At 40.2% G+C, this 14,629-nt stretch overlaps 1 protein-coding gene across 1 annotated transcript in view; it reads right to left on the reverse strand.

Moving 5' to 3' along the window:
• The window catches only part of iqgap2 (IQ motif containing GTPase activating protein 2), a 41,851-nt gene that overhangs the window by 23,502 nt on the left and 3,720 nt on the right, over positions 1-14,629 (reverse strand). The window contains exons 3-8 of the mRNA XM_030060520.1: positions 7,360-7,516; positions 6,719-6,796; positions 4,998-5,074; positions 2,084-2,151; positions 1,293-1,406; positions 805-983 (exon numbers count right to left, since the gene is read on the reverse strand). Coding sequence (XP_029916380.1) covers positions 805-983; positions 1,293-1,406; positions 2,084-2,151; positions 4,998-5,074; positions 6,719-6,796; positions 7,360-7,516 — 673 coding nt within the window. The remainder of the gene's footprint in view (positions 1-804; positions 984-1,292; positions 1,407-2,083; positions 2,152-4,997; positions 5,075-6,718; positions 6,797-7,359; positions 7,517-14,629) is intronic.

Raw genomic sequence — 14,629 nt, forward strand, 5'->3', positions numbered from 1 at the left:
TGTATAGCGTCCAATCATTAAAAAAAAAAAAAAATATCTCAAGGTGGTTTACAGAGACCCAACAAATTGTGGCTTATCCCATAAACCAAAATTTCCCTCCTATGAGCAAGCACATGGTGAGAGTGGTGAGGAAAAAACCCTTTTAACAGGGAAAAAACCTCAAGCAGAACCTGGCTCTGGGTGGGTGGTCGGCATTCAGAGACTGTTGTAAGGAAATATGACATATGTAAAGGAACAGTTCACCTAAAATATAGAAAGATATTTCCCATTCACCACCAGTGCAATCTATCTACTATCTATTTATGTATCCCCCAGATCGCACACTCCTTGGGGGTGCATCCATAAGGTTTGCCGGTTTCTGCAGAAGGGAAATAGTTCCCAACAGAATTTTTCACCCCCACAGGCTGTGGATTATATGATGGTCATTAGTTCTCATATTTTTGGGGGAAAAAAATCATTGCTATAGAGTTCTTCACATGTAAACATTTGACAATTTGAGCTCCACATACAAGTAGCCATCCCATGCAGTTGTACTGGGCTCCCAGGAGACAGATGAAATTGCAGCAGACTGGAAACCTCACCACATCACACAGAAACTATCTGGATGGATAGACTGTGCTAGGGGTAAGTGGAACTTTAGTTTATGTGTGTATTTTGGGTGAAATGTTCCTTTTAAAGCCAAAGAACCAACCAACCAACCAATCAATCAATCAAAGGTGATGATCAAGCCATTTGGGAGAAGCCAATTCTAGTATACCAATCAATAACTTCTCTAAAAATTTAGGGAGCTGTTGGGCTTCTCACCCTCCCTGAGCTTTGAGCCTCCTTGCGGGCTTTGGCCCGGCTCAGTGTGTCCTGGTAGTCCTGGGCCAGTTCCTGCTGGGTGTTCCTCAACATGGCATTAGGATTTGTCAGGGCAGCCATCGTCACAGATGCCTGACCCTTGTCTATTGCCTCATTGATGGCGATCACAGCAGCATGCACTGAAGACAAGAGGAAACAACACAGTCAATCAGCAATGTTCACTTTTTAAACAGCTGACGTCTGACGTTAGCTGACGTTTGGTAAAGACTCTGTTATCACTCACCCTATCATAAAGCAATATTGACAGGCATGTGTTATGGCATTATGGTGCAATGTTGTCAAAGATGTTGCACCACTATGTTTTTACCCACTACAATGCTGTATGGACAGTGATGATGGGCTGTCATGAAATAATTACACTGCATAACTGACCAATCAGATGTCACAGTTTTACTGTATGGCTCTAGCTAATAGGTTGGAAGACTTACAGGCAGCCTCGTCCACTGAGAGCTCATTGGCCAGGATTCCTCCAATCTTACTGAAGGCTGGCATCTGGATGCCGTACTTCTCCAGCTCACTCCTCATGTTACTGATCTCCTCCTCTGGTAGGAAAGAAATAATGGCTATTGGTAGACAATGTAATGGTATTCATACAGTATGGAATGGGCAAATACTTAATTTCTCTCTTGATGTTAAGTAGTGGAGGAAGCACACTGAAAGATTTACTATCAAGAATGATATCCCATGCAAATTTATGACTGTAATGATGAAAAATACCAAATATGAGACTTTCTCAGGAAACCACAATGTCTTGATAGTTTGATAGCTTGTGTGCATCAACTGTTCAGTGTTTCTTGTGAGTGGAAGACTGCAGAGGATGTTTATCTTGATCTGAAATTTTCCTTGAACATCCAAACCAAAGTTTCAAGTTTCAAGCCAAACTCTAACACTTAAACTAAACATGCTCCAGCGTGAGTAATGACATTTTATTATCTACTATATTATCTTTTTTTTTTTTTTTAATTAAACCCAAACAAGACCAGTAATTACTCAGTCTATCATCCCACGCAAGGAGGACTGTCAAAATAAGAGCACAAACACAGGTGGGCACACATATCTTTAGAGAGCCCCTAAGGGCTGATGTTACCCTTTGTCAGAAAAGCAAAAACACAGTGACTTCAGTGCTTCCTATTTTATTTACGAGGCTGTCCAAGCACCACCCACAGAGCAGTGCCATCAATGCTAAACTATTAAACATGGCAGTCTAATTTTCAGTTACCTGTGAAGGCCACCTTTCCCAGCAGGTCCTGGATCTGTGGTGCAATGCCCAGTTTGTACAAGTACAAGCTGAAATAAATCACACAGAACATTAGCTTTATACAAGCAATTAGGATTCAGAGAGCTTTAAGAAACCTGCAAGCATAATGTACAAATATAACACTGACTTTAAACACTTCTCATTATTGTGATTGTTCCCAAGTGCCATCTCAGACTCACTCCTATTTCATTCTTTCCCCCACAAGAGGGCAGTGTTGCCTAAAATAACAAGAAGCACTAGCTGACATAAGCAAGAGCACCCAGTCCTCTGCTTCAACAAGAACACAACGAGCAGGTGGCTGGAAACTTCATAAAACTTTCATCTTCCTGCAGGTATCTGATAAGTGGTCATGAATTATAGATATTTAAGGCAGGTCTGACATCAGTACGATCTCAATGGAGAGTTTGCACTAGCTGGCTACTCTGCCCTTTGGCCCAGGAGTTTGTGTAAACATGAAATGTAGCCTGTCCTTGGGACAGAGGGGGGTTTCTATCTCTACCTAAATTCTGCCTAAACAAAGGGTAAGGTTTAATAAAATGACAAATGACTCGGTTCAGGAGACAGAAACGACTGAGCTGACTGGGGTTAATGTAGCAGGCTGATTACAAGTCACTGAGGTTACAGGCATTAAGCAGACCGTCTGGGAGCAACTGGCTTCCTCCCAATTGTGGACTCCCATGATGCCTTCTGATAGTAGTCCACTTATTCCTCATCGTCCTATACAACAAATTCAATTTCATTCCTTTAACATTTTATCAGAGCTCCAAATTTACTCATTTCTATTCCATTGTGCCCCCTTAACATTTTTCCACTGCTCTGAATATGAGGCAGCATCCTCCCCTGTGCCTCCCTGTTTGCATTTGTTTGCGCTCTGGGCAGTGCAGCATTCACTGAGTCCTCGTGGGACCCAAGCCGGACTGTCAGGAAGGAAGAGCACGTGTGTGTGTAAGGAGGGAAGGAAACCTGTTCCCTCAGGACCCGACTGAAAATGTTACAACACAGAAAAACAAAGCAGACGGCTCACATAATCATTCCCTAATCTGTGTGTGAGGCTGACTGCAAGATCCAGATGAAGGAAGTCCTTAATTTCATTTGAAACATCTAACCTGTAAAAAGTCATGGACCTGAATCTGTATAACTCAAGCCATTCACCTTATTGTGAGATGACTACCTTGTTTCGAATCACAGAAATTCACACCAACCCAACACCATGCCAACAGTCTAGCACCTTTGAGGTGGGGCTGTGGGCAAAGTGTTAAGCGTGAGTTTTCAGAGCTAGAAAGCCTCTGCACACAAGTTTTCAGTGCTAGAAAGCCTCTGCACACAAGTAGTGTGTACAGTGGTTTTATTGATCAGACATAAAAACTGCCCAAAAGCATAAATACTCGGGGCAAGAGTGTGTAGCTTACAGCAAATAGTCATGTTCCAGATCACACAACTGATTCACCATGTCACAAAAAACTAAACCTACTTTTCAAAATAAGTGCAACAATGAGTGAACTTTGTAGTTATAACTTATGAACTGAATTAGCCTATAATTAAAGTCATTTTAATAAGCAGCACACACAAGGATTGAAAGGATCTGAACATCTGCTGAAAGCCAAATGCACGCTGCGGTGTAATATTGCCTTGGCCTATTTATCACAAATCATAGAAGCTCTGCACTTGAGACGAAACATTCACTGTGTAAGCTAAAGTAAGAATTACATTTCCCAGGTCCTGTTTCAAAACAGTCAAGTGCTCCTAACATATAAAATAGGGGCTGATCGTAATGTACACAAGTAGAATACCACAGAGGAAAATAATCGACATTTAGAAGAAGATGAAACTGTTATTTCTCACACATTTATTGTCCCAAATAGTATCTGCAGCTTGAAGACACTGCTCTGTGTGGATAACCTAAGAACCACTACATTTCAAAGTCAACCCTAAATTTACAGCCTGTCAGTCTGCTATAGCCATGTGGGAATAGGAAACAACTCTGAGGTACAAAGGAAGTTACTGTGACAAGAGCATGAGCACTTGTCAGGCGTTGCATGTTCAGGAAAGAAACTATGTATCTTGCTATTGCCCAAAGATTATGAGACATGTAGGGCATTTCCCTCTAAAGGGTGAGAAAGTGTTTAAGATGGTAAAAGGAAAAAAAAAAAAAAAAAAAAAAAACGTGTGTAACCGTGGTGTCATTTGTGACCCCACCTGTCTGCTGTCTGCAGCACAGAGCTCAATCCTTTAAACCTACTGGAATTACACAATCAGGGCCTGATGAGGTTCAGATTTGAGAAATGTAGACTCTAAATCACACTGGTACCTTGACCAGTGCCGATTCTGTCCTAGGGCAGTGAGCAGCACAGGACAGGAAAACCCACAGCTGTTGCTTACAGGGAGATGCTTTTCACAGTCAGGGGAAGCCCCGCCCCCTGCTCTGTAATTTGTCAACAAGCGGTGGTTAAACAGCTTAATGCACCACAAAAGTTTTGAGTTTTGATTTTAATGTCTGATATAACCCAGCTTCTAACAGAGACTTTCGTCAAAACGTGTAGCCACACCAAGCCAATAAAAGGGACTCTGTGTTTAATAGTCTGCTTTTTATTGTTTTGTAGTTCAAATTATAATTAGGCTATAGCCTAATTGTGCCGTTTACAATATTGTTACGTCTGTGGCAGTGGTTAAAAAAAAAAAAAAAAAAATCTTAGTTTTCTTTTTTTCTATGTATGAAAAGACCCAAAATGAACACTACACTACTTGGCTATAAGTGATTTTAGCAGCATTTGTATAGGAATGACTCTGTCCCAAGTTTTTTTATCCATATAAGCGGCCGACCACCATGACTGATTTCCACTCTACTTTTGTTTTGAAATCCCTCTTTTATTCTTACCTCAGTGCATGTATGCAGTACACCACCTTGGGCATGTTTTTGCGATCGTACACATCGGTCGTTTCAGGATAGAATATCTGAAAGGAGAAACCACAGTGGTTATTAGTCACTTTTCTTTTATGAGAGACCTTGACAGTCTTTATTCTGCTGCAGCCAAAGAGGAGCACACCATCCATCACAGTGTCCCTTCACATTTCAACATGTAGACAGGTACACTGAGGAGGGCGGCAGTGGTAAATCTTCATGGTTCATGGTAAATATTCTGCTGTCCTTGGTGACTGGTGCTGTTTTTTTGTTTTTTGTTTTGTTTTTTTGTTTTGTTTTTTTTTTGTTTTTCAAAACAGATAACATACACGAATTCAAAAAATATATACAACTTAAAGTTAAAAAACAAAACACTATACTAGCAGGCCAACAGATTATTTGTCAGCAGGAACTTGTGATGTAATTCCTACCCCTGGCTACGTCTAATGTGTGTTTCCTTTCTCACTTTAGACCTGAATGATGCTCTTACTTCATGGTTTTACTCAAATATATAAAGTAATGAAAAAAGCTTTCGGCTAAGTATGTTATCTTAGCGATAACTCCTGAAAAGGCTATTCATAAACCCAATTAAATTTAAAAAACCCTTCCCGAGGGGCATTACGGAAATAATTGGGTATCAATTTTGCCTCATTTTCCATTTCTAGTAAACTCCTCAGAGAAAAGGCTTTTGTGTCCTCTCATAAAAGATGCATTGGGGTTAATACTACTCTATTAGAGCAACCACACCCTCATCATAATTTCATGTGTCAGTGTTTACTATCTTGGAACAAAGTCAGCCTTGTAAAGGTGTTTCCATATGTGTTGGTACATCATAGAATCCTAAATATAAGCAATTAAACTGAACAACAGATATCTTTTTTTTTTGCTTCAGACATATATATTGTATTTCACATCAGACCAAATTGCACAATGTCAGCCTTTAACTTAAGCTATCTCAGCTTTATCTGTGATGTCATTTTTGACCAGTTTCTGCAGTTAACTATTTTGTCACACAAAAACAGACGGATTAAATGAATACCGGTCTTGTAATTGTTCAAACTCGTTTGGTTAAGAAATCTTTCAAGTCTTGTCCCATCAACACCATAATACACATCTTCCCATTCTTGCTCTTGCCTCTGCCATCCTCTGCCAAGCCATAAACTGCAGCTTCTTATATTACAATGACTGAAATCCTATCGCAATGCTGCCCTAGTTATAGGATAGATTCTGCCCTGTAATATGAGTGAGTACGTACCAGCCATGAGCCAATGAACAAATGTCAAAGTCTTACCCTTCCAACACTGTACACTCCGTGGCTTAATTTGTTTAGAAATTTAAAATGTTGAAATAACCACTTCATTACTTTTAATACAATGCTGTTGTTGTGTTGATGAGAGGGTGTCATGACACTGTCTTGGAGCATGGATATCTCTTCAGTCCTAAATCTGTCATCTTACCTGAGATGCACAAGGGACATTTCTGACTTGCCAAAGGACATTGTGGAAAGATATAATTTTTCATGACTTATGAAAACTTTCACTCATCTGTATGAGTGAGGTATTGACTGTAAGAGCAGATGTTTTCAGTCGTCATGTGTTCTGAACAGGCCTGCATGCATGTTTGTGAGACATGCATGCATTAATGCACCTCTGCTTCCCTGTGCACATGCATGATTGATGGCTGTGCAAGCTCCTCACCTTGGGCAGCCCCACCGACTCCATGGCTCTGAGCCACTGCACTGTGTTGTCAGTGTGTCTGAAGTGCAGCCCTGTGCTCTGGAAATGAAAACAGAGACAGACACATAAATATTATCTCTCAGACACCAAGTACTAATATGACTGCCAAGAGCTGCAATCAGATGGTACAAAAACTCTACAGAAGAGAAATAAACTGATAAGGGATATCTTATGCTACAAACAAATAATCTTAAATTATCAGGAAGCAAGATTGTTATCAATGGCCTAAAAACATAACAGCCAGGCCGACATAATATTGAACAACAACCGCAAACCAATGTACTATGGCTTCTAACAGTCTGTTGAAGTTTGTTTATAATTTACAAAAGGGCAAAATTTGTCAAAAATAACACGTTTCTGGTTTAGTTTACTGAATCAGCCCAACAGCTAACTGCTTCAGTGAGGACCTAATCCTCACCCTGCCACATTTCCCTCTTTCCTGTGGAAGGTTGTTGGGAGGAAGTGAGGTTGTCTGTAAATGATCTGGAGTCTTCCTGTCTGACAAGTTTGTTGAGGATTGCATAGGAAGCTGTGCTTCAACTACAACCTGAAGATCTGCAATTAAAAGTAAATGGGAAAAAAACTGGAACTGATGGTTGCACCTTATATCGGCTCTGGTCTCTGTCGTAGATCTTTTTCTCAGACACCATTTTAGGTGCAAAGAACTTGGCGAGTTTGCCGAGGTAGACACCATTCCTTAATCCCTCCTCCAGTTCTGTGGTGGGTGGCAGGTCCTCCTCTAGACAGGCCTCCATCCACCTGTGAATACACACATATTTACCTCTAGCATTCTTAAAAACATCTTTAAAACAACTTGTAACGGTACAGTCATCTCTTGGAACCAACATGAATGTTGCAGCAAATATTTTAGGGGATATTTTCATAAGCCTAAGCAAGCAAATATGGTTAAATATTAAAGCTGAAAAATATTGTCTTAGGTTATTGGTTGAGTATTGTGAATAGGCAACTACAGCTTTAACTGCTTGAGAAAATGAGTGCAACAAGAGATCAATTCACTTAAGCAACTGGTTAAACAACAATTCGTGGACCAGGATCACTTTCTTTTTAATACTAAACTCTATGCTATGAATATAAACAAACAGAGCATTAGCCGATCTCTCACCTTGCCACCTGTAATCTAAGAGAGTGCAATGTAAGCTTTTATCTGACTGGATGCCTGCATGTACTCAGCAAGTCAATATTGGTTTTTCCTGCTCCTTTTGCTCTGCCTGATCAGAGCAAGCAAAAATCCCCACCAGCTGACCAAGAATATTGAGACACATATAAACTAAATTGATGCCAAAATACACATTTCAACATGTTTATGTTTGTAACAAAGGGTTATCAAAACATACTGTCCCCATGGTGAAATCTATTATTTCGAATATTAAAAAAAAAAAAAAAGAAGGTAAATGCACAGGGCTCTTCATGGCATTCTGAAAATGTTTCATGAGCCTGGGATCAAGCCAAAGCCAGTCTTTATATAAGGCACTGCTGAATGTCAAAAATACATGGTCATGAATGAGGGAAAAACAAACTGCTCTTTCAGCACCTAAAATTTTGTTTTGATGGTACAGGATTTAAACTGGACACATTTGACTTTTACTGAGTTAACCTTAACAGATATATGATAGAGTATTTAATTATTCCATAATGTCAAAAAAGCTGCGAATTTAAAAACAACACTTTTAAAAATTCACACAGTAATCACATTTCAACCCTTGGCTTTCCTCAGTGTTTCACTGTTTGTTTGTATTTAAGTCCTAAGTGCATGTTTGTATTTAAGTCCTCTACATCAACTCTTCCTTCCTGCTATTGATGGCACTGAAGGATAAGATGTTTCTAGGAAACTGACCACGGCCTTGTGTTCAAACTTCTTCACATGCATCCATAAAAACACAAAATCTATAATTCATAGCAACTGTGCGATACCTGTATTATTATTTTTTTAAGATTATTTTGGGGCATTTCTGCTTTATTAGACAGGGGATATTATAATTTATCGGCTCAACTCAAATTTCAACACAATGAAGACATTCATTCATACTGATGTGAGTAAAGGTGCAGCCACTTTTACATAATAACCTGTCATAATTACTTTGTTTAGATTAACAAAGAAGGACATTAAAATGAGCTATTTTACCCAAACCAGTGGTGGAGGATAATGATCATAGCATGTTGGCAATGTCATCAATGAAAATCATTTAACTAATATTCCAGCCCAGTGAGTAGTGGTGCCTCTTGACTCGATTCATTTATTTCTTCATTTCTTCATGAGTTGTTCAACTCAAATTTCAGCAGGTCCATGGCAAATATAGCCATGGAAATAGACTGCTGGATCAGTAATTCACGTAACCGTTAACGCCTATAACTCTGACTCAATCCCAAACCCACAAGGAAATGAGCAGTTTGCCCAGGCCTCATTATATCACTATTAATAAGACAACATAACGCTATAAAGCTCCTGAGGTACCATGTTTATTCATTAGGCTAACATCTATGCTGTAAATTAACTGAAACAAAGTAAACAAGTAGTCTGCACACCAGTGAGAACTGGGCATTGTTACAGGCAGCACCCACACTGTACCCAGCATGCCATTGTAAGGGGGTTGGACAGACTTACAGTCTGAGCTTTCAGAGCAGCTGAAGGCCAGCCTTAGGCTAGTAAATGATAACCTTGACAATTACCTGTCAAGTTTAAGTTGTGAGGTTAAAGAGGGAGGCATGGCAGCAGGCCACTGAGCAGGACTGCTAAAACTACTTATTGTTGTCTACAGCTTAACCGGGCTCAGTGGTGACGGCCAAGTTCAGTCCCGGAGCACATGAGTGTGATCAGGAGACAGTTCCTTCAATGAGGAGAAGTGACTTTTACCACTGAGAAAACAAAGGGAGAGACTGGTTGAAATACCGGTAAGCAGACTTATTAGAATTATTTGCTGAGTAACAATGAAAGCTGAAGTGAATTTTAGTATTACTCTGCTCGTGTTAAGACAATGAAAAAATTCACATTCTTTCAACATGATGTCATTTCCATGTGAAAAGTTCAATAACATGAGCACAGGCTCAGCGAGGGCTCTGCTGGGTTATTCCCAGAGATATTAGGAAATGTCCATACTACAGAGTTACTGATCTGGGACCAAAGTGAGAATGAATCATCAGTCTGCGAATCTGTTACACATTATCCAACTGCCTGGAAATAAAACCGTGTTTTCCATTATGGTTACACCTCTCTCCTGATATTGGCTCTGCACTACACTTGGGGAAAAAAACTTCATTCTTGTAGCATGCAGCACCTAATTTGTGAATTTGGTTGCTCATCATCCTTCCACTGAATTCTGTCCTATGCAAAGGCAGACAGTCACTTGGCTTGTTTATTTCTTAATTCAAGAGTTTTTCATACCAGCAAGCCATGTCCTCCTCCAATCTACTAATAAGCACCTCCACCTACACACACACACACACATACGTATACTGTACTTTGTTTGGGCTAATTAAGGATGTCTGGGTGTCATCGGTCAGCACACCCGGTCTGCTGAAACATGTGTCAGCACTTTAAGGACAACCAACAAACCATGTCCTGTCAACACAAACTCAGTCAAGCGTGTTGGAAAATTAATAAAGCAACCCTACCATAACAAATAATGTCAGCCGACACTGCAGAATAAGCCTAACAACTTTATGTTCCTTGACCCCATACCTGTATGTATTTTATAGACCGAAGTGTACTAATAGCCACCATTTTTTCTATTTACAAGTACAGATTCTGAGAGCTCCGAGTTTTTCTTAACATTGACTATTTTGGCTATGCTACTTCCTCTTGTAGTCTTTTTGTGACCCCTTTGGAGAAATGTGTTTTGACAGCTCCACTTCAAAGGAGGTCAAAGCACTCGCAATGCCTGTGCATTCAGGATTTGGTGTCGGGCTCATGGGCACTTCAGTGGGACCAATGCTGTCTTTCACAGAGGCTTCAACACAGACCTTTGGTGTCAAATTAAATAACTGATAATCTAATTAAAGGTGCTCTTTTAATCCATTGTTGTAATGGATATAATTCAGAAATATGTAGCCTACAAATTTGGTTTTCTTAAATTCATCCTACGTTTGTTTGTCACCACTGGTATCAACATCTGTCCACCCTCACCAGCAGCACACTGCCTTTAGGAGGTAACCTCTTTGGCTCTGAATTAATAATGCACTGAGTAAAGACACACACCTTAATACACACAGACACAAACAAAACACAGCAAGCTCAGACACCTTGAGATTCAGAGGTGAATTTGGAGTTCTTTATTGTGCCAAACTGCAGAGCCTTATGCTGACAAGACGCATCGCTACCCACCAACTTGGAAGAAACTGCTTGTGTACACTACAGTCCACATAAAAGTTATGGACTACAAATCAAACTAGGCTGGACCTGGCCGCAAGAGCCACAATAACCAACCATAAACCAACAAGAAAAGCACGGCTGGACAAACAATGGGTTGTATGTAGGCGTTTGATAGAGACAATGAAACACAGCACCCAGGATCCAAACGATGACAGTCAGTACTTGGGGAGGGTCCGGCATGCTGGGGTCTGCTCATAAAGAGGACCTGAGTGGGAAAATAAGTGTCTGAAAACATGAGGTGGTGGGAGCTTCAAGAGAGTGGTAGAATTCAAAGGCCAGATAAGTTAAATCTGTTAAGTTTCATATCTGTGTATAGCTGATGGAGGTGATAGCACATTATCAAAATCAGCTGGAGGTGGGAGGGCTGCATGAGAAAAGCAAAAAAAACAAAAAAAAAAAAACAAAAAAGCCCTAAGACAGAACATCCTGGCTGAGTAGCATGGCTCTCTCTGAAGCTTTACTTCCTGTGGTTAAAACAATGCAGTAAAAACTTTTCTCCTGAACCAGGATAGACCAGCGCTCCTCTGTTTACAAACCCCCAAAACAGGCTTTCCTGTCATTGTCTAGTCTGCAACCTACAAGGCTTAACAAAACAGCTTTCTGGTCTGCAGGATTAAACTCTGTCACACACCAATATATTATTAGTAGACTAAACTCCTTAGCTGTCTATACAGCCTTTTTTGGGAGGTTGTGTCATGTAACTTAGTCATGCGGATCATGAGTTCTGTGTGTGTGTGTGTGTGTGTGCGTGCGTGCGTACGCGCGTGAGTGCGTGTGTCTGTGTGTGTGTGTTTGACTTAGCCTACATTCAGGGACACATTTCAAACTAAAGACAAGTTAAATGGTGAAGATTTGTCCAATTTGAGACAAAAGTGTGCTCAGATGGGAAGAAACTGATTTTTGGGTCAGTGGTTAAGGTTAGGGTTAGGCAAGTAGTGGATAGGGTTAGGTTAAGTCTCCAGGAAATGTGTGTGATGGCACCATAAGTGACCTACATCAACGTGTGTGAATGTATATCAGAGAGCAAGGAACTAACTATGGTTTGGAAGCCAAGCCTGTGCTCTACTATATCCCAGGTCAAATCACAAGTCATAAGTGGACGCATATCAAAGGGAAAAAAAAATACTGCATAGGTAAACCACAAGCTATTTACTCAGTGCTGCAGGTACAAAGTCTCCTTCTAGAAACCACTGTGTGTGTATGCATGCATGTGCAGCTGTGTGTGTGTAATGTGGGAGGGTGCATCTTTCAGCATTAACTTCAAAAGTAAAAGCAACTTGGCAGGCACCAGTGTTGATTTTAATAAAGCACAAGTTAATTTCAATAATCACAGGGACTTTGAGCATCTAGCATATAGGTCACCTACCAATTCTGTTATTTACAACTTTAGATAGAAAATTTTCAGCAATTTAAAATGGGTCAAAGCTGTTAGATTTTGTGTGCAGAAATCAGACAGAAAAAATATTAGTTCCACTTGCATCATTTTGCATCTCCAACAAAACTGACTTAGCTTATGTCCTTGGAGGGGCACAGTAATCACATGAAACCAAAGAATGTCTTAGCCCTGCTTAAATATTTTTCCCAGGTGTATTACATGAGTCAACAGAGGAGCTGCTTCTGCTTACTTGTTCCACTGACTGCTGACTCCCGACCCCAGAGAGTAAGGTTAATGAGCGCAGGGCCTAATCCCATGCTCTCCGTGGTTAACAGCTTTATTAGCACTCTGGCCTAATCCTAATCCTGTTTGACAGCTTTCCCAGAATAGAGGTTACAGTCCACAAATGACAGAGGCATGTAAGGAAATCAGTAGCACTGGGATGGAATAACAGGAAGTTAGCTTGTGAGAGAGAAAGTGTGTGTGTGTATGTATAGGCACACGTGCATGTGTGAGCATGTGTGTTAGAGTGAGAGCGAAATAGTGGTCACTCTGAAGGTTAACCATGCACTTACTTAAGTATGTGTTACCTAAACTGACTTTGTGCAGCTCAGCAAGTCTTCTACACGACTTTTGCCCGTACACTAAAAAAGAAAACATTGTCGGTCACAATCTAGGCGTAGCCTAATCATGATGGCTGATGGGTGGAATCTATGCTTATTCTGGCTATCTTTGCAGAACTGGGCCATTCAATCAGTTTTTACAGAGTCAAAGTCTAAGTTCAGCTGTCAAACAATAATCTGTGGAGTCATGCAGACCTACCTAAGGCTGCACACAGTCATAGTGAAGCATGTCTGACATCACCAGACACTACCAGCCAAGTGCTCAAACTTCAAGCCTGACAGAGCAGTAACAAGGCTGCAGCTTGCTAGATTTGAGAACAAATAATCAGTCTGAGGAAATGTAGGACTGGGTGGGGCTGTCCAAAAATGAGTAACTTAAAAAAGAAGGCAAGATCATACTTCCTGTTCAGTTGGATGCTTTGGTGTAGAAGACAGGAAGTGGCTCAGGATTAGGCATGCTTGAGCACTTCAGCCTCATCTTGTCCTCTGATTTTTTTTTTCTCTTTGAAAACCAGGGATTCTTTTGAATATACTATTTGAGAAAATAAACTAATCAGAGTCTAATTTGAAAGTACACATACACCCTCTACATATTCATCATTTTATGCGATTATCTGTAAATCTAATGTAAAATGTGTTTGTGTCATTGTTAGCAGTACAAAGAGATCCACTCTTTCCACCACATCAGCACTTCCCCTGTTTAATCACACATCATCTCATGCATGCTTACAGCTCCATGGCGTCATCTCATGTGCATGTTGTCTCACACCTCCAGCCTTTCATCTGCCACAATGCCTCTATCTTACTCTAATCATTACTAGATCACACACTGCTTCCCTGATATATTTCTTCACAACCCCTTCATGTCTTAATTTCACTATCACTGTCTGTTCTTTGACCTGTCCTGTCTCACATTCGCAACACTTAAACACAGGTGAAACGTTCATCTTTCCCTTTGGCAAAGCATCTTCCTTCAGCTCGCTAATGTCAATCTAGCTGCACACCGCATATGTTTTCACCGGATAAACTGTTATTTCACTGCCTATGCTAAGATAATGAGTCAGGGAAAAACTTTATATTATGAAAACAAGCATGATAAATAACGTAAGTTTGCTTGCATACCTATACCTTTACATCCAAAGAGGTGTAGCCACTTACCAGCTTGGTCACTAGAGCAACTTCAATATATACGATTATGGATTTTATTCGGGCATTATAAAATAAATAAAATGAAAATCTAAAGTTTTAAGTCTACACAAATAAATAATGTCAAACAAACCCAATGCTTGACCTGGGGTCAGACAATAAAATCAGTTAATCTGAGTTTATGTTTTAAATTGATGCAAAAAAACGACTGAATCGTAAAATCAAGATTTTTATTACATATGTTATAACATTATAAAAGCAGCTGAGTGCTCTGTCAAACAAGGCAAATGATTCGCTACGAAATGCATGTGTGTCACATGATCATGCCACTAAGATTCCAA

This window comes from Myripristis murdjan, chromosome 9 (assembly GCF_902150065.1).
Source record: "Myripristis murdjan chromosome 9, fMyrMur1.1, whole genome shotgun sequence".
In the NCBI taxonomy this organism is placed as follows: Eukaryota; Metazoa; Chordata; class Actinopteri; order Holocentriformes; family Holocentridae; genus Myripristis; species Myripristis murdjan.